At 42.6% G+C, this 20,056-nt stretch overlaps 2 protein-coding genes across 4 annotated transcripts in view; both read right to left on the reverse strand.

The window, feature by feature from the left end:
- The window catches only part of LOC126956755 (ubiquitin-conjugating enzyme E2 L3-like), a 1,010,865-nt gene that overhangs the window by 934,261 nt on the left and 56,548 nt on the right, over positions 1-20,056 (reverse strand). The window lies entirely within an intron of this gene.
- The window catches only part of GRIA1 (glutamate ionotropic receptor AMPA type subunit 1), a 323,641-nt gene that overhangs the window by 100,833 nt on the left and 202,752 nt on the right, over positions 1-20,056 (reverse strand). For all 3 annotated transcript variants that reach the window (XM_050793915.1, XM_050793914.1, XM_050793916.1), the window contains 3 exons: positions 12,447-12,557; positions 11,530-11,736; positions 2,368-2,738 (listed from right to left, as the gene is read on the reverse strand). In XM_050793915.1, the coding sequence (XP_050649872.1) occupies positions 2,368-2,738; positions 11,530-11,736; positions 12,447-12,557 (689 nt within the window). The remainder of the gene's footprint in view (positions 1-2,367; positions 2,739-11,529; positions 11,737-12,446; positions 12,558-20,056) is intronic.

The raw sequence follows: 20,056 nt of genomic DNA on the forward strand, positions 1-20,056 counted from the left end.
AAGCATGGCTTGAAAATCCTCTTGCAGCCAGAGGTCACAAACTCAAACACCCTCTGGGACCAGCTGAATAACACAGGAACAAAGAAGGTCAGATTGGGGCTGGGGTGAACCTTGAATGCGCGGACCTGTTCAAGAGGACAGCTACCACTCAATTTTGGACAACCATTGCCAAATTCTGTACAGATTAAACAAAAACATGTCTGACAGAAGATTCAGTTTATGGACCACAAGATTGAAACCCCTGGAGGAATAGTGGGGAGAAAGAAAACACACCCTGAGATCACAGCATAAAGGTGCTGTGAAAAGATGAGATGCTCACTGATGAAGGAAATAAAGGAGAAAAAACAAGTTCATGGGTCTTTTCTGACACCTGTATGTTGTGATGGCCCTACATTATACTGACTAGTTAGGAATTGTTTCTTCCCACTGTTTATCCACGGGCCTGATTTATTTTTAAGCAAGCCCTTCCCCTGCTTGGTTCTCTCTACTCTTCACCATGTGTTTGCCAGTATTGGCCAAGCAGCCAGTCTCACACCTCCTCTCCCACGCACCCCCCCACCCCCCACTGTCTTCTTATTTAAAGAAAAACAAGATTATAATGAACGATGAGACTTTCTAAGTTATACAGCAGGCAAAATAAGTCCTGAGGGAAGCTTGTTAGAAAGAATTTACTCCATTGCCGCTTAGGGATATTGGTCCTCATTGACACTGAAATGCAAAACGTAGATGGGTGGTAAAGATGCCTCCAGGACATGTCTGTGAGACCTTGATATTATGCACTTATGCCTCCAGATCTATCCATGGAGGCCAAATTCTGAGCCATGACTCCCTGTAGGCTTTTGAAATTTGGTAATCTAAGAGAGTGCCTACTGGAAAAAGAGTTCATAGACATTAAGCAACTGTAAAAAGAAATAGAGCCAGTGTTTATTTATCAGGCAAATTGGTGGGGTATTGTGGCATGCACATCCAGAATGTAGTCAAAAGAACAGGAGGTCAGTAAATGTGGGACTTGGTCTAGACTGGCAGCTTTCCTACTTTTTCCCCCACTCTCTCCTGTCCACTCTTTCTCTTTTCTTAGCTTCAGTAACTTTTTTTTCCAAACTAAATGGTGTTCACAAGTCCAATATATAAAACAGACAAAAATGGAGCTATTCTGATTCCATACTGGGGGCTAAAATCCCACTGATTTGGTTACCTGAGTGCTTTCAATGCAATATCTGAGGCACCACTGAGAAATTCCATTTTCTTTTTCTTTCTTTCTTTTTTTTTTTTTTTTTTTTTTTTTTTTTTTTTTTTTAAGACGGAGTCTCACTCTGTCACCCAGGCTGGAGTACAGTGGCACGATCTTGGCTTACTGCAACCTCTGCCTCCTGGGTTCAGGCGATCCTCTCACCTCAATCTCCTGAAGTAGCTGGGATTACAGGCACCTGCCACCACACCCGGCTAATTTTATTTTTATTTTTATTTTTATATTTTGTATTTTTAGTAGAGACAGGGTTTCACCATGTTGGCCAGGCTAGTCTCAAACTCCTGATCTCAAGTGATCCACCTGCCTCGGCCTCCCAAAGTGCTGGGATTACAGGCATGAGCCACCACGCCTGGCCTGAAATTCCATTTTTTAATCACAAGAAACAAATTTACATCATCACTGGAACTAGATTATTTCCAGAGTCTTACTCAGAACCAAAGAAAAGAAGAACGTTTTTCTTGTGAAGATGAAGACGCCAACATCTACTAGGGTGAGGTGACTTTCCGAGGGCCACATAAAGGGCCCATGTGCTAGAACCAGTGCTAGAACTTACTCATAGTCCAGTGCTCTTCCCACCATGCACAAGTAGTAAAGGACAGCGTTCTGAATCTCAGCTCACTTGCCTACTAACTATGTAACACTGGCAAGATAGTCAACATTTCTGTGGTTCCTCATTTGTAAAAAGAGACATGATGGGAGTACCACCTTATGTTCGTGTAACGACTTAATGAGATAAGGCATGCACGGGACTCAGAACCTTGCTTGGCATTTGGTAGGTGCTTCATAAGAGTTAGTTGTACCACACATTGCTTCCTTCTTTCCTCTGTACCTTTCAGCTACAATGCATCAGTCATAATTATGCCTATTAACCTTGACAGAGCACATCAACCATACAGCAGACAGAGATGGCCCAGCCACAGGATGATCCAGATAATCCACAGCATGCAATGGACAGTTGACTGTAAAGAATAGTTGAAAAACCGAATACAGTGGAGTCTGACATAATTCATCTCTTTACTTTCCAGTATTTTTTTAAAAAAACAAACCAACAAAAACAAACAAACAAACAAAAACAAAACCATAGCATTAGGCAAAGGGATTGAGAAGAGTTGACTGACCTGGGAGAAATGTCACATCCTTGCTGCATGAAGGCTCCCAGAGAGAACCACAAACTGTTGAATATCCCAAACTCATTGGACTGGTCACTGGTTGTCTGGTCCCGTCCTTCCTCAAACTCTTCACTGTGCCATTCATAGGGACTGAAGCGGCTGACCAGGAAGAGGACGACACTCACTCCAATGTAGGCAAAAACAATGCACATCCAAATCTCATAAGCCAAAGGATCAAGGAAGGAGAAGACGCCCGGCTTGGATTTCTGTGGTTTTTTAATCATGATGGAGATCCCCAAACTCATAAATGGTTTGGAGAAATCTATAACTTCTTCCCGGACCAAAGTGATAGTTAAGGGAGCCACAGCCACATCTGCTCTCTGAAAAAAAAAAAAAAAAAATGCAGGTGAGCTCAGCAGCCCTTTTCATTCTTTCGTTTGTCTTCTCATTGTGACTATTCTTTTGTGTCTTAAAGGATACGAGAGTGGGAAAGAATCTTTGAAGTCCAATCCCTCCTACTCTATAAAATATTTTTGATGAATGGATGGTCAGCTCAATATCTTACAAGAGATTTTCTAATTATTTGACAGTTCTGATTGTTAGAGACATCTTCCTCATGCTTCAAGAAGGAAGCTGTTGTGATATCTGCTGTTTTTGCTTGCTCAGCAGCTCCCCCTACTTTCTCTGGCAGGGGAACCATTGTTGCCCCACTCTTGGTCCTACAGGTTGGAATGAGGCTGATCCCTCTGGCTACATGGGGAAGCAGGTGACCCAGGTCCCAGTCAATCCATGTACCCCACTCCCCTGGCCAGAATCATCCATTCAGAGATGACATAGGATTCAAATGGGTTTACTGAGAACTAGTCCTAAGAGATTCAGAGGATGACCTCTGATGTCATAATTTGGGCCACTGTAAATTCAGGGCTTACCCTGGATTCCCTAGGAACCTGTGTCAATACATCCCTCTGTATTGACACAGAGGAATCCAAGAACATGAGCCAATGCTTCAGTTTGCCTAAGCCAGTTTGAATTGGGTTTCTTTTTCCTGCAACCAAGATAGTCCTGACTAAAGGCAAATTTAACTAAATAGACATTTATTGAACACTTACTATGTGCAATCTCCAGACTGAAAGTTGTAGGTAGACTATGGTCCTCACCCTCAGGAAATTACAAATTAGTAGGAGACATAGAAACACACAAACAATTTTCCAGTCTACAAGGTGAAAGGGGTATGTGTTATCCAAGATATACAGAGTACTACCAGAGACCAGGGAGGGATTCATTCTGGCTGCGGAGATAAGGGACTGCATCTTGGAAGAGGTGGCATATAAAGTAGGCATTGAAAGAGGTGTAGGATTTTGACAGGTTGCTCTAGCATGGAACAGCATTCCAGGAGGAGGGAACCATGGGAATAATAGCCTGTGATGAAAAGGTAAAGTAGTATTGCAGTCATTTTCTTCTTCAGGAAGAAGTCTAAGAAATACATATATAACACAGTTTTTAAATTTCAAATCCAGCATGCAGATAAACATAAAAAGGTTGCAAGAAATATTCATCCAAACTCCAAAGTCTGGAACAATTTGGAGGGCTCAGAAGAAGACAGGAAAATGTGGGAAAGTTTGGAACTTCCTAAAGACTTGTTGAATGGCTTTGCCGAAAATGCTGAGAGCAATATGGACAATAAAGTCTAGGCTGAGGTGGTCTCAGATGGAGAGGAAGAACTTGTTGGGAACTGGAGCAAAGTTGACACTTGTTATGTTTTAGCAAAGAGACTGGCAGCATTTTGCCCCTTCCCTAGAGATTTGCAGAACTTTGAACTTCAGAGAGATGATTTAGGATTCTGGTGGAAGAAATTTCTAAGCAGTAAAGCATTCAAGAGGTAACTTGGGTGCTGTTAAAGGCAGCTGTTAAAGGCTGTTAAAGTTTTATAAGGGAAGCTGAGCATAAAAGTTTGGAAAATTTGCAGCCTGACAATGTGATAGAAAAGAAAAACCCATTTTCTGAGGAGAAATTGAAGCGGCTGAAGAAATTTGCATAAGTAATGAGGAGCCGAATGTTAATCCCCAACACAATGGGGAAAATGTCTCCAGAGCATGTCAGAGGTCTTCACAGCAGCCCCTCCCATCACAGGCCCAAAGACCTAGGAGAAAATTGTTTTGTGGGCCAGGCCCAGGGACCCTGTGCTGTGTGCAGCCTAAGGACTTGGTGCCGTGTGTCCCAGCCACTCCATCCATGACTAAAAGGTGGCAAGGTACAGCTTGGGTTGTTGCTTCAGAAGGTGGTAGCCCCAAGCCTTGGCAGCTTCCATGTGGCATTGAGCCTGCGGGCACACAGAAGTCATGAACTGTGGTTTGGTAACCTCTGCCTAGATCTCAGAAGATGTATGGAAACGCCTGGATGCCCAGGCAAAAGTCTGCTGCAGGGGTGGGGCGCTCATGGAGAACCTCTGCTAGGGCAGTGCAGAAGAGAAATGTGGGGTTGAAGCCCCCACACAGTGTCCCTACTTGGGCACCTCCTTAGTGGAGCTGTGAGAAGAGGGCCACTATACTCCAGACCCCAGAATGGTAGATCCACTGACAACTTGCACTGTGAGCCTGGAAAAGCCACAGACACTCAACACTAGCCTATGAAAGCAGCCAGGAGGGAGGCTGTACCCTGCAAAGCCACAGGGGCATAGCTGCCCAAGACCATGGGAACCCACCCCTTGCATCAGCGTGACCTGGATGTGAGACGTGGAGTCAAAGGAGATCATTTTCGAGCTTTAAGATTTGACTGTCCCATTGGATTTCAGACTGGCATGGGGCCTGTAGCCCCTTTGTTTTGTCCAATGTCTCCCATTTAGAATGGCTGTATTTATCCAATGCCTGTACCCCCATTGTATCTAGAAAGTAACTAACTTGCTTTTTTTTCAGATTTTATTTTATTTATTTACTTATTTTTTTTTTAGACAGAGTCTCACTCTGTTGCCCAGGCTGGAGTGCAGTGGCACAATCATGGCTCACTGCAACTTCTACCTCCCGGGTTCAAGCAATTCTCCTGCCTCAGCCTCCGAGTAACTGGGACGACAGGCTTGCACCACCATGCCTGGATAATTTCTGTATTTTTAGCAGAGATGAGGTTTCACCATGTTGGCCAGGCTGGTCTTGGACTCCTGACCTAAAGTGATGCGGTCACCTTGGCCTCCCAAAGTGCTGGGATTGTAGGTGTGAACCACTGTGCCTGGCCAACTAACTTGCTTTTGATTTTACAGGCTCATAGGTGGAGGGGACTTGCCTTGTCTTAGATGAGACTTTGGACTGTGGACTTTTGAATTAATGTTGAAATGAGTTAAGCCTGTGGGGGACTGTTGGGAAGGTATGATTGGTTTTGAAATGTGAGGACATGAGATTTGGGAGGGGCCAGGAGCAGAATGATATGGTTTGCTGTGTCCCATATCATGTGGGAGGGACCCAGTGGGAAGTAATTGAATCGTTGGGGCAGGTCTTTCCCAAGCTGTTCTCATGAGAGTAAGTCTCACGAGATCTGATGTTTATTATAAGGGAGAATTTTCCTGCACAAGCTCTCTCTTTGCCTGCTGCCATCCACGTAAGATGTGACTTGCTCTTCCTTGCCTTTCACTATGATTGCAAGGCTTCCACAGCCATGTAGAACTATAAGTCCAATTAAACCTTTTCTTTTGTAACAAAACAAAACAAAACAAAACAAAAAAACTAAAATAAACAAACAAACAAAAAGAAATATTCATCCTTAGGCACCCAGCACATGGAATCACCAACCATGCCTTGCTCTCCTGTCTTTCCTACCTCTCTCCAATGGCAGAAGCACTGGCATCTACTCAATAGAAATCCACTGCTGCTGTTGGCCTGAGATCAAGAGATCCTGGAAACCTAAGAGGATTTCCAAGGACAGATGTGGCATTCATTTCTGAGACGAGAGACATGCTATGCAGGTCTGTTCAAGGCAAATGTCTTTCTCTTATGCTGTACAACAGTCCAGATGTGAAGCTGGTGACAGATGCTGTGCAGATCAGGGCCCTACCCACTCACCAGCTGGCTGTTGCTTAGAGATTTCCTCTGGTTACTTTCATTGTCTGGGATTATTGAGAAGGTGCTTTAAGTGGAATAGAAATCCTGGCTTCAGGATGAATTAAGTTCTCACTTGTAGAAAGAAACTTGCCATTAATCAACTTGAAGTCGGATGTAAATTTCACAGTAATTCTGTTTTTTCCTCCAATACCCACTGCATAAATCTTGATAATTTTTACAAACACAAGACACTGTAAGGGAGAAGGTATTTATTTTTGTTTGTAAACCAACAGAAAAAGAATGAGGGAGAAAACTAATGGAAATGACTTGGAGGAATTGACCACAGCTTATCCAGAAGGGAGGTGGATGAAGACCAGCTCTGAAAGGGGTAAATGATATTGCAAGGATTTGTTGGATGCTTCCTAATGTGATTTAATAAGAGTTCATAGACTGGAAATCATTGATCTATATTGCCTTTTTTTTTGGGACAGGGTCTTGCCTTGATGCCCAGGCTGGAGTGCAGTGGTGTGATCTTGGCTCTGCAACCTCTATCTCCTGGGTTCAAGCAATGCTCATGCCTCAGCCTCCTGAGTAGTTGGGATTACAGGAATGTGCCATGATGCCCAGTTAACTTTTTTGTATTTTTAGTAGAGGTTTCGCCATGTTGGCCAGGCTGGTCTCAAACTCCTGGCCTCAAGTGATCTGCCCACCTCGGCCTCCCAAAGTGCTGGGATTACAGGTGTGAGCCGCCACACTCGTCCTGTTCCATACTGTCCTAAAGCTTAGTTCGTTTTGTAGTTCAAAAATGTGTTCAATAGAACATTATTTCTGGAAGGATGGTTAATAACATGAAAATAACATAAAAATAAACATGTTTGGGTCAGGACTTCCCAGAACGTTTACATGACCACAACGCACTGAGAATTTCCAAGAGGGGTAAGTAGAATGTGGCATTTCCAGAACTATTTGGTCATGGGTCATTCATCTTCCTAAGTATCAAGAGGTACCCATGTATGCAGGATAAACACATACTGGGAGATGGTAAGTTCAACTACTTCATTTTGCAGATAAGAAACTCATATCTAGGGAGGGAAGGTTGTTTGTGCAAAGCAGTAGTATTTTAGCTTGGTTAATATCGACTGAGAGGCCTCAGAAGTTGATTTTCACCACCAATAACTGAGGTTCTCACTGGAGCTTCACTGGGTAGTGGAGGTCACAGCGGATTTCAGACCGGGCTGCTCTTCTCTACAACTCGCTGATTCTATTGCCTCAAATGAAACAGTTGTCTTTTTGGATGCCAATTTCCTCATTTTAAAAACAGGCATAATAATTCTTGTTTTACCAATTTCACAGTCTTGTTTTGTGAGGGTCAAGATAATTCAAAATACATGAGAGTACTGTGAAGTGTGAGCACTCAAAATTACTTTCTTAAACTGACATCTTGCGACAATGGTTCTCAAACTTGAGAGTACAGTAGAGTCACCAGGAGGGCTTTTAAAGACACACACGCCAGAGTTTCTAGATTCAGTGGGCCTGGGGTGAGATGTGAGAATCTGCATTTCTAATAGGTTCCCAGGTGATGCTAATGCTGTTGGTCCAGAGACCACACCTCTAGAATCACTGACCTAGCAGATCCCAAAACAAAATATGTGACGTCTGGAAACTATCCTGGGAAAACAGCATATAGTTTTCATGTGGTAGAAAAAAGCATAAAGTGAATAAAACTATCAGAAATGGAGATCTGCTCTGAGCCAGGCACTGCATAGATGAATATTCCCCATCACAGCCTGTGGTGAAGAATTCATGCGCCTTGTGTCACAGGGGTGGCCCCAGAGAAGTCATGTGGCCAGCAAGTTGGCAGAGTTGGAACTCAAATCCAGGTGTCTGTCGGCAAAGCTCACTCTCTGCTTCACCAAGACAAAGGACAGACAGGAAAGACAGCTGTGAAGGAGGCACCAAGATATACCATGTGAGGAGCAGAAACTTCATTTGCAGCATATGGCATCTGCAAATGCAGACATTTGCTGTTCTCTCAGTTAATATTGGCTTTACCACCTAGCATTTGGATGGTGTGATTTCTACAGAGGCAGTATGTCCCAGTGTGGAGTACAAAAGCCAGAGCTGCATGTTCTGACTCTGCTTTCACTCGCTGTGTTTCCTTTGCCAAATTATCTAACGTAGAGGGCCTCAGTGTCCTCATCTATAAAATGTAAACAGTAATCTTACCCACCTCATGGAGCCGATATGCAGAGTAAATGAAAGAATGTGAGTAAAGTATTCAGCATAGCACCTGGCACACGCCACATGATGAAATGTGACTACTATCATTGTTGACGAGAACAAGAGGGAGCAAAAGGAAGATAAGAGAGACCCTGATTGACTTAGTTATTTAGAAAGCCACAGAAAGAATAAATTTGGAGGCCTTCAGATGAATTTTTCCTGATCTCTGGTGGTTGGTGGTTGAGAGATGCTTCTCCAAATCACTCAGTTCTTCCCCAAGGGAAGAGAAAAGGAAAGCCAAACTAAAAAGAAGGGCTGAACATCTGATTGGGGCCATCACAGAGTCTTCAGAACACAGTTTTTTTTTTTTTTCTTTTGAGACAGAGTCTTGCTTTGTCACCCAGGCTGGAGTGCAGTGGCGCGATCTCGGCTCACTGCAAGCTCTGCCTCCCAGGTTCACGCCATTCTCCTGCCTCAGCCTCCTGAGTAGCTGGGACTACAGACACCTGCCACCATGTCCAGCTAATTTTTTGTATTTTTAGTAGAGATGGGGTTTCATTGTGTTAGCCAGGATGGTCTCGATCTCCTGACCTTCTGATCCTCCCACCTGACCTTGCGGCCTCCCAAAGTGCTGGGATTACAGGTGTGAGCCACCACACCCAGCCAGAACACATTTTTTACTTGGCAGAGGAACAGGCCTGATAAAGAGGAGGCTACTGGGGCAGGGCTGGCTGCTGAGGCACCCACAGGTAACTCCAGCTGGCCTGAGCCCTGCTGTGCCAGTGACTCACCACCAGCTGTGTTGGCTACTGGGGGTGATCCTGGCATTGTTCTGCCCACACTGCAGACTTTTAACCAAGCAAACCACATTACATGAGGTGAAGGTGAAGATAAATGCTAGAGAAGGTGAAAAGTGCACAGCAGTTGCCATGGGGATGACCTTAAGAGCTTGTTGGGAGTTCCCATGGAAACCAGCCTCTAGATGCAGCATGTACCATCCAGTTCTCTACCTTTTGTCCATGGAGCTTCCCAAAGTGAGAGGCGGTAAAGGGAATAAGAAAGGGGAGAAGCACATCCCATTCCCCAACTCAATAACCACCTTCACATGTCATCTCGAAAGCCACCTCCCTGAGGAAGATTTCCTTTATTCCATCTTTTTCTTCTTTGAATTCCCTTTGTATGTCTCTCATGGCCATCATGGCTCCTCTTGCCCTGATATGAAACAAGAAGATTTATCATCCTCCTCAGTGGCTGCTTGTCCTTATGAGCACTTAACATTGACCTGGGGCTTGCCATATGCTTTAGTTTCTGTGAGTGAAGCCGTGGTGGTCCCTTCCCTGCACAAGGCAGCTGGAGGCCTCTTCCATTGCCTTTTGTTGTCTCTCTACTCAAATACCTTCGTGATCTCCCAATGCCTACTGAATCATCCACACTCTTCCTCTTGTTATTTTTTACTCAAATGTATCCCTGACTACTCTTCAACCCAAGTCCTCAACAAAAGCCATGCATTTTCTCATTCTCCTCTAACACCTTACTTATTTCCACCACCATCTTATTGTTTATATTTTAAAAATTCCTGGGCTTCTTTTCTCTCGTCTGTTTATTATTATTATTTTTGAGACAGAGTTTTGGTCTTGTCACCCAGGCTGGAGTCCAATGGCATGGTCTTGGCTCACTGCAACCTCTGCCTCCTGGGTTCGAGTGAATCTCCTACCTCAGCCTCCCAAGTAGCTGGGATTACAGGCGCCTGTCACCACACCCAGCTAATTTTTGTATTTTTAGTAGAGAGGGGGTTTCACCATGTTTGCCAAGCTAGTCTCAAACTCCTGACCTCAGGTGATCCGCCTGCCTTGGCCTCTCAAAGTGCTGGGATTACAGGCATGAGCCGCATTGCCTGGTCTCTCTGTCTGTTTAAATATGGTCATTTTTCAAGTTTCACATCCCCACTGAGGGCTAGACAAACTCTAGTTAGCCCTTAGCTGAGCCACACAATGTAGACTGCTTATTCTATACTACCTTTTACTATTTTCTCACATTGTCTTTTCTACCCCATAAAATGTTAAAAGATGGGGTCTTTTCTACCTCATAAAGTATTAAGCAAAAGATCAAATCTTTTGCTTCTCAATAATTCCCTAAATGCTTAAAACAGTGTGGGGCATTCAGCAGCTTTTCAAAACTGCTGTAATTTATTGAAGATTTTGTAGCAATTGTGCATGGAGTTATTTCAAGTGTGATGAGCATTATAAAGATAAAATAGATCTACCCCTGTTACACAGATAACCATTATATAAGGCAGAGTAAGCCATTAAAAAAACTCAGCAACTAAATTCTATAGGGGAAGGCGAGAACAATTAAAAGGGACATTCATACCTATTATGAGAAGAAAGAAACAACACCCTGAAAAAAGTACCATTTGATACAGGTTTTGAAGGAGTGGGATCTTAGGGATGGAGAATGGAAGGGAGCACTCTAGGGAACAGAGTAAGTGAGGGACATTTGACTGAATTGGAAATTTCATGAGAGGGCAGGAAACTAGAGAGGCAAGTGACTAGAAAGTTAGGTTGGATCCAGATGCATTTAATACCAGAGAATAAACTGATACTGAGAGAGCCACAAGTGACTTTTTGTAGGCAACTCAGCAGTCTGCCTCAAGAAAATTGATCTTGGAACTATGCTGTCCCCTGTGTTGGACAACAATAAACTGAAGTCACAAGACGCTGAGTGGGATTGAGGGAGCTGGGACCGGTAACCTGAACAAAGAGTGTCTTAAGAAATTGGATTTTGGGTGACTCATCTGTTCAGCAGCAACAACACTCAATTACAGGGTTTCATAGACATCTGTGGGCAGGGCCACCCAACCACCAAATGATTTCCTGTCAAACCCTCTGCCTCCGCCCTCTAATTTTCTGCCGTGCGGTGAACTTACTCCATAGACCAGCTCTCCCACCATGCCATTCCAGGCCTTCGTGTCAGGGTCTCGGGCTCCGTATTTTCCATCACTGACGATCTCCAGACGGTAGGAGTAGCCCACGTGCTTGGCAATCTCTGCCGCCAGCTCTACACAATAGCCCTCGTAACGGTCATTGCCCTCAAACTGATTGGCGTTCTTCTTGAGCATCACATAAGGATCTTCCTGGAAGAGAAATGGGGAGATAGGAGAATGTGGGTTACGGGTTCACCTATGGGGAGGGAGGACTTTGTCATGGCATAATATCACGTTTGGTTAACACTGGGGAAGGCTCTCTAGCCCCTCAATCGACTTCCTAAATGTCTTCACTCCTTAGCCCATTACAAGCTTCTAGGGTTAAGGAAGTAAACTTTGTTAAAATAAGAATGTTTCATCACTGAGATATGGCATACAGCTTTTCAAATTATGTTCCATGAGATTTTGTATTTTTCAGAAATACCTCTGGGGTCATCTTGCAGGAGAAATAGACCCTAAACAGACTCCAGGTTTCTCATGACCAGTCACCAAAAATTACAGCATCTTCACTTATAACTACTTTATGTATTGGACTTTCTTTGAAAAGGGCTTCTATTGAGGGAGGATGGATGAAAACCAGAACAATTTAGTGTCACCCTCATGTTTTTAAATATGGGAAAGCTGGCTCAAGAGAAGGTAAGTAACTTACCCAAGGGTGCAAAGGATGAGAGAGTGAAACTATGAGATACAAAATGAAAACTCAGAGCCTCTCACTTTCAGGGCATTCCCTTTTCAACTTGCTGCTTTTATCTATTACACAGTTTGGCAAGAAGAAAGGCTAGCTTTCAGTCCTAGTGGAAAACCCCTGTGCTGGCCTAGCTTGAATCCCAGGTAACCTTGATGAAGGACTGAGTACTCACTAGGATTGTTGTGACGATGTATGTTCTGTTCTGAACACTTGAATTATCGCCCCCAGCTTGGGCGTCGGTGGCTGCAGGGACAAACTTGTCATCTTCATTCCAGTAACCGATCTGTTAATGAGAAGAGGGTGGAGATGTCAGGTGGGCCAGCCTCCTCTGAACTGGCCTGCTCTGGATCATCTAGTCAATACTAGAGACAGGAAAGTAAGGAGCTCATGAAGAATTGGACACACTGAGCTCTAAAATATTGGTAAACAGAAACAATAAGAAGCATAATGCTTTTATTATTTATTGGTAAACAGAAACAATAAGAAGCACAGGTACCCCCAATTTTGCCCCCAGGGAAAATCCCCAAAATAATTGGTTCAGTTTGGAAATTGCCCCCTCCGAGGGATAAGGGCTTAACTGTTTACACAGCCATACTGCTTTGTACAATGCAAGCCAGGACCATGGGATTTAATTCCCTGCAGTTGTTCACAGGGCCAAACCCCTCTTTCTCCCATGTCTACTAATCCTGCCCTTCAGTGAGCTCATTCTGAACTATAGTTGGAATCATATAATTTAAACATTACATTATTTTACTTTATTTTTAGGTTAACAGTATTTTTCCATCTAGATTTAACTTCCTAGGATGGTTGTTTATCCTTTATTTTTTAAAATTTCTTCTGTCTCCAAGTATAGACTATTATAATAGTATAGAGGAGTGCCTAAAAATTATGGTTGACAATATTAATTTTTCAAATTTGAGTAGGTTATTTATACTAATTCATTTTCCAAGGTCTTTCAACAAACATTAATTGAATTGCTATTGTGCGTAAGGCTCTGAGCTAAAACATTAATGTTGCCTGTTGTGAGGCAGGGTTGATGAGATGCAAAGAAGCCTGAGAGATAGGCCTCACTCTGAGAACGCCTCTGGTCTACCATGGGAAGACATGACATGACCGCAGAAGTGACAAGTGAGTGGGCCTAAGGAGTTCAGAGAAGCAAAAGCCAAGTGTGGGATCTTATGCAAGGAAAAATGCAACAGGAGGAATCAGGGCTTACGATCATGAGAGATGAATGGTCTGGACCAAAACCTTTCAGGTTAGGGAGAATATGAGCCAAGATATGAAGACGAATCTGACCAGATGTTTAAGTTCTGTGGGTCCTGGGTGGAAGATGGAGTTAGCTCAAAAGGGCAGTAGGTATCTGGGTATAGGTAGCAGATGGTTTTGAAGGCCAGGCTAAGCAGTGTAGACTACACCTCTAGGCAACAGGGGGTCATTGAAGGTTTGGAAACAGCAGAATGACATGACTAATACACACACCCACACACACCCACACACCCTAAAGCTATGCCTCCTATACTTGTCTCTCTTTATCTCTGTCTCTAAACTCTATTTGCTTTAGACAATTGTGCTTTGTTTTGTGATCATTTTACTGGCTCTAGATACAAAGGAAAAAAGGAAAGAGAACTAGAAGTGCAACGCAGAAGGATGAACAGGTCTATCAACAGCCAGAACTCAGCGTAGACTCATAAAAACTGAGGCGCTTGCCAAATGGTCAGCTGAAACGTCATCTTCACCTTGATGTCCTTCCCAGTTCCTTCAGTTGGAAATAGTTTTTCCTGTAATCTTGCAGCCATTAACAACAATAATTGCCAGCACTGATGATGCTCTTGCTATGTCAGAGGCTAAGTGTTCAACAGTTTTCATGCCATTTCGCCTGGCTTGTGGGAGTATGTTAATTTGCCCAAGGTGAAGCAGCTGCAAAGTGGTTGAGCTTGTCCTAGAACCCTGACAATCTCTCTGCAGAGGCTGCGTTTAGCCACTATGCTGTTCTTCCTAAGAAGGAACTGGGCTCTGGACTTGAAATCATATTAGTTATCATTTATTGAATGCTTGCATTTCAGGGACTTTTTAAAGTGCTTTTTATGTTTTAACTCCTTTCATCCTCACAAAACCTGCAAAGTGGGTAGTTAATTATCTTTTCAATTTTAAATATGCAGAAAGTGAGATGTGGAAAGTGAAATAAATTTCCCAAGGCCACGGCGTAGCTGTGGAGCCAGGATCTGAGCCAGGGAGACCAACTCCAGGGCCGTGCCCCCCACATGCCAGTGAGCTACCAAACAACCCTGAGTGCCTTGTGTACATTCCCATTAGAGCCCTGGATCTAGCTGTGTGTCTGTCCCCATCTCTCCATGGTGCTATGAGCTTCTCATGGACAAGACTGAAATAAATATACTTGTTCCAGGGTTCCTGTCTTAGTACAGCACATCTTTTTCCCAGAGAAGCAGCTCAGGAAATGTTTGTAGAGAGAATGAATGCATCTAGACAGCAGTGACCCAGCATGCACACGGTGCACCCTATCGATGCTGAGATAGTTCAGAGGTCTGACGGGGAGCATGTCTCTGAGGATACTGCGTGGAGGTTTACTCTCAGTGCAGGCATGTGTATGATGTTCCCCGTGAGGGATGCTGTTAGTTAGTGTGGAAGGAGACATTGCTCTCTAATGACAGAAGAACCAGAAACCCATGTTTCTAGAATATCAGAACTGGAAGGTGACTGAAGAATTATTTTGTCCAACTTTTTCCTTTTCCACAGGGAGAAGCAGAGGCCCAGAGATTTGCTCAAGACAGTCTCAGTTCCCTCACTTTTGCAAGGACCGTGTTCTAGGGAACCCTAAGAGACTTGTGGGGCCCTTCACCACTCATGGAAGGTGGTGAGGGACAGTGAAGAGGAGGGAGCTCTGGCTTCCTCATCCTTGCTCCAATGGTCAGCTCTGCTTGTTATCTATTTCACCTATTGGGATTCCCCTCGAGAGTTGCCTTTTACAAGGAGCCTTCTGGCTGAATAATAGATGTTTAAAAGCACTCTTGTAGTATATTATGATGTAAGGTTTTCTGCTTTTTTGGGTATTGTTTTGTTTTTTAAATATCCACAGTACTTTTATAACATCTTTACACTATGCAAATAGTGCAGGCAGGCTTTTCTCTGCTTTACAGATGGGAAAACTTAGGCTTAGGGAGATTAAATTATCTAACAAAATAATAGGTTATATAGTAGATTAGTGGCAGGACATAGAATCCAGGTCTCGTGGACCTCAAAGGTAAGATTATTTAATAAAATCAATACAAACCTGGGAAAATATCTGTCAAATATGATTTATCCCCCTATAGATGGTGCTAAGGTTTTTGTTTGTCTGTTTGTTTTCTTTTCCCTTTCTCCTCCTTCTTGTTCATTTTCTTCCCTCTCATCCATCCTTTCTCCCTTCCTCCCTTCTGTCCTTCCTTCTTTCCTTCCTCTCTTTCTTCTTCCTTCTTCACAATTAGTCCACAGGTTTAAATATTCCTACTCAAACTGCACGACCATCAGTAGAAAGGAAGTTGCTTCCTTTGACATGCAACTAATTCCTCTAACAGCCACTGAGTGTTAAGATGTATTATTTTAACAAAGAGGGAGCCCAGTGGTGAAGATATTGGTGTCTGGCCTCAGGCCAGACCTGGTTTAAAAGCTAGGCTTTCCTAATTACCAACTGTCAGCTTGAGCAAGTTACCTGACCTCTGTAGTCCTCAGTCCCTGATCTGTAGAGTCGATATAACAATAGTACCTGCCTCATGGGCTGCTGTGAGAACTACATTAGTTAAAGCATGTAAAACAATTAGCATAGTGCACGGTTCATATTGTCAGTAAGCTAAAAAATGATATTAATTAGGGTAATGCCTAGTTGAAGGTTAACAGGTTTCTATACTACAAGACATTTCTGTTTTCAATTTGCTATTGAACATTATCTGCGAAAGAAGCATGCATTATAGAGCATTTTGAAATTCACTTGACAATATAACCCTTCTTTACATATAGAATGTTCAGGGTAAGTGGTTCAAAAATTATAAAACACTGATGTAAAATCCCAAGGTTTTCATACAAGATAAGAAAAAAAAGCAAGATGAATCTGTGTAAGCCAGATGTATATGGCTTAGAAAGATATTTTAAATTTTAAGGATAGTGGTCCTTCAAAGCTAGCACTACTTATTAATTATAGCACTACTGTTAAATTGGGATCTCTAAAACAGTATTGTATAACTTGGCTTATATGCTAGGTACTTTCATATCAAAAGCTAGTAGAATAGTTAGAAGTTGTAAACAAACTATTTTATTTCTAACTCTTTTGTAGGGAGATAAAACATAATATTGCCAGGGTCAGTGGGCTGAGTGATGCTCAGCCTCATGCCTATGCCTCGTGTAAGCTAGTAGACTGAGAAATCTGGTTCCACAGTTTGATGAAAAGAAAGCTGGCAAAGATTTTTGAAGAGACATTGCACTTTGGAGATAAGAGCACATTTTCCTTTCTTTGGGAAATGGTTGGATTATCATACAGCACTTTGATTCTCTACTGAGGATATGCAGGAACTTTGATTCTATCTAAAAGTAAATCAGCTAGTAGTTGGTAAAGATTGGGGCCCACCAGTCAGGAGAGGATTTAAACAATTCTGACAGTGAGAGGGCTTCTCCTGGGGCCAGTTATAATTTTTGATCTCCTTGTTTTCCATCTACCTCTAAAGATTCTTTGAATGTAAAAATGAATTTAGATGATAGATCAGATTTTTTAAGTAGATAAAGTCTTAAAAGGAGATGATCATAGAACTGAAAATTCAATTGATCTACATTGCACAGTCATCAAATCAAATTCAGAAATTGGTATCTCCAGGCTGCCTCTGAAACCACAGCCCCTCACCTCAAAAAATAAGATCCTTTAGAATCAATTTTTAAAGACTAAGTTGTCTATTGTGGTCAAGATAATTAGCTGACTCCCAGGCATTCTTATTTTCCTTCCATGGTGTAGAGATGTTGGTGGAAAGTGGCTACCTAGCCAGCAATGACATTTCCCAGCTTGTTTTACCTCTGGTTGAGCAAGTAACCGGGTTCTGGCCAATGGAATACAACAGAAGTGATGTGCATCTCTTCTAGGCTGATGCCCCAAAAATCTCCAGCAGAGTTACCATTTTCTTTCATTCCTATCTGTTAGCTGGATGTTGAAATCCAGAAAGACCCAAGTAGACAGTGGAGGGGCCATGAGCCTGAGTCTTAGCCAGAACCCGGAGCCAAAAAAGTGGTCACCGAGTGAACAACAACAACAACGAAAGCGTCTTTTGCATTAAACAGCTGAGATTTCAGAGTGTATCTGTTACAGCACCTAGGATTATCTAAATTAACACACTTAAAAGATTCGAAGTAAATAAGTTTATATGTAACTTTATCTGAGTTCTGTTTGAGGTGTTATTTTATTAAATTTGCAGGCATTTTTCCCCCTTGCTTATTGGCAGATCTTTTGAAGCATGGGCTAGCGTAGTGTGCTCTCTGATTGCCCAGATACATTTGATAAGCTGCCCAGTCATATAATAAACAACCTTTTATTTATATGTGCTTATTCTGTGTCAGTATATTCTAGGCACTGTGAATATAATAAAAATACAAATATGGTCCTTGCTTTTAGAGAGCTGGCATTTTAGAACATTTAGGAGGTACAGGAGTAAGAAGAAAATACATATCCAGACCAGGGGTTGACAGACTTTATCCTAAAGGGCCAGAAAGTAGATATCTTTGGTTTTGTGGATCATACAGTCTGTTGACACTACTTACCTCTGTTGTTGTCACGCAGAGGCAGATATAGAACATATATAAACCAATGAGCATAGTTATATTCCAGAAAAACTTTATGGACACTGAAATTTTAATCTCTCGTAATTTTTACATGTCACAGAATAGTCTTCTTTTGATTTATTACAACCATTTAAAAATGTAAATGTAACCATTAGCTCATGGGCGGTACAAAAATAGGTGTTGGGATGAATTTGGCCAGTAGGCAGAAGTTTGCCAACCTCAATCCAGATCAATCAACCAACAAAAATACATCAGAAGGAATAAGCACCATGAAAAGTACAAATAAAAAGGAAACTGTGACTGTGTGCTGGGTGAGAGTGACTTTAAAAATGCTTGGTCAAGGATGTCCTTTCCAAGGTGGCTTCACTTGGACTGAGACCTGAATGACAAGGAGGCACACAGTACATGAAACTATAGTGATAGAAAATGCCGGGTAAAGGAATAGTGTATGCAAGTGACTTGAGGCAAGTGTGAGGTTGTGCTCAAGGAATGCAAAGATACCAGTGTAACTACAGAGAAATGAGCTAGAGAAAGAGGAGCGAGAGCTCATGCCACAGGGAAGAAGCATTGAGTGCTCTGAGGGCCATGCTGTATATTTACTGGCAACAGAAAGAGGTAAAAGTTTTAAGGAATGGAGCCATATAACCTGATATATATTTGAAAATTATTGTCCTAGCTCTTGTGGTGGAAAAGTAGCCTTGTAGAGGGACAAGAACATAGCAGGACTCGTGACTGGTAAAGAGGCTACTGCGTGGTGTGTGGAAGGTGGCCTGGGTTCCAGGCTCAGCAGTAGAAATGGAGAGAAGTGGTGGGGTTGAGGCTATATCTGAGATGCTACATCTATATCTGATGCTATAACATGATTCAGTATGGTCAAAACTGGTTAACAAGGATTTAAAGCAAAATTACCAAAAAGCATATGGAATGGGAAGCTATAAATTTTTGGGACTTTAGAAGATTACTTTTGATATCAGCAGGACTTTGTGTCCCTTTAGTCTTGTTTCCTGCCCAGTCTTTTCATTCTAGTTATACACAGGGTCAGAAGTGGGGATAACAAACTTGGGGCAGGGCAGGGCCACTCAAATCAAATTGAAATGAGAAGTAGGTGCCTTCACCCAGTCTAAAAATTGCTATAGGAACAATGGTGATGGAAAAAGATGGTTAAATCATCAATACCAGTTCCCCAATGAAAAATGTAAGAAAATTTTCCCTAAACTTCTCCACTGGGCAGTCATTTATCAGAGTTTGTGACTGGATTTTGACAAGATATTTTATTCAGATAGAGACCCTAAATCAGTACCCTATAGTGAAGTGGTATCCCTGAGTGGGATTTCCTAAGGATACCGTTTTAGTACAGCAAGTACCCATCCTGGTATCTGAAGCCCCTAAACTTTATGATGAATGGATGCTTAGAACACACACATTTCAGTGGGATGTCAAATTGTATCCAGGTACCTAGAGGGTGTATTGGCACATGGGTGAACAGGAAATAGGCCTGAAGATCAGGAGAGTTTCTCTGAGGCCCCAAATCTGGAAAAAACAGTTCCTTTTTATTATACACAATCAGGTAAGGCCATGTAATGCTCACTGAAACCAGTACAACTAGGTCACCCTTGAAAATCAGAGAAATTACTTTGTTAGGAGGCTGATGGAGCAAAAAGCTTGAAGCCACAGATGTGAGGAATTGATTTTCCGAAAGGCAGATCCCCCATAAACAAAGGATGTTTAAGCCCACATTCTAAGAAAGGATTTGGCCGTTGGAAGTAAGTTTAAAAACAGCCCCGGGATCTGAAAACTAAAGCACATCATTTGCTCTTGGATTTTAAGGTACTCTGTTATTTCTCTTTGCTGATTTATCCATTCCACAGGCTTACACAGCCTGACTCGCCCAAATGCAATGCTGATATAAAATCCCTGTGGCCTATAGAAGGGAGTTTAAAACTGCAAACAAGCAAACAAATGTGGGCTGAA

Source organism: Macaca thibetana, chromosome 6 (assembly GCF_024542745.1).
Source record: "Macaca thibetana thibetana isolate TM-01 chromosome 6, ASM2454274v1, whole genome shotgun sequence".
Taxonomy (NCBI): domain Eukaryota; kingdom Metazoa; phylum Chordata; class Mammalia; order Primates; family Cercopithecidae; genus Macaca; species Macaca thibetana.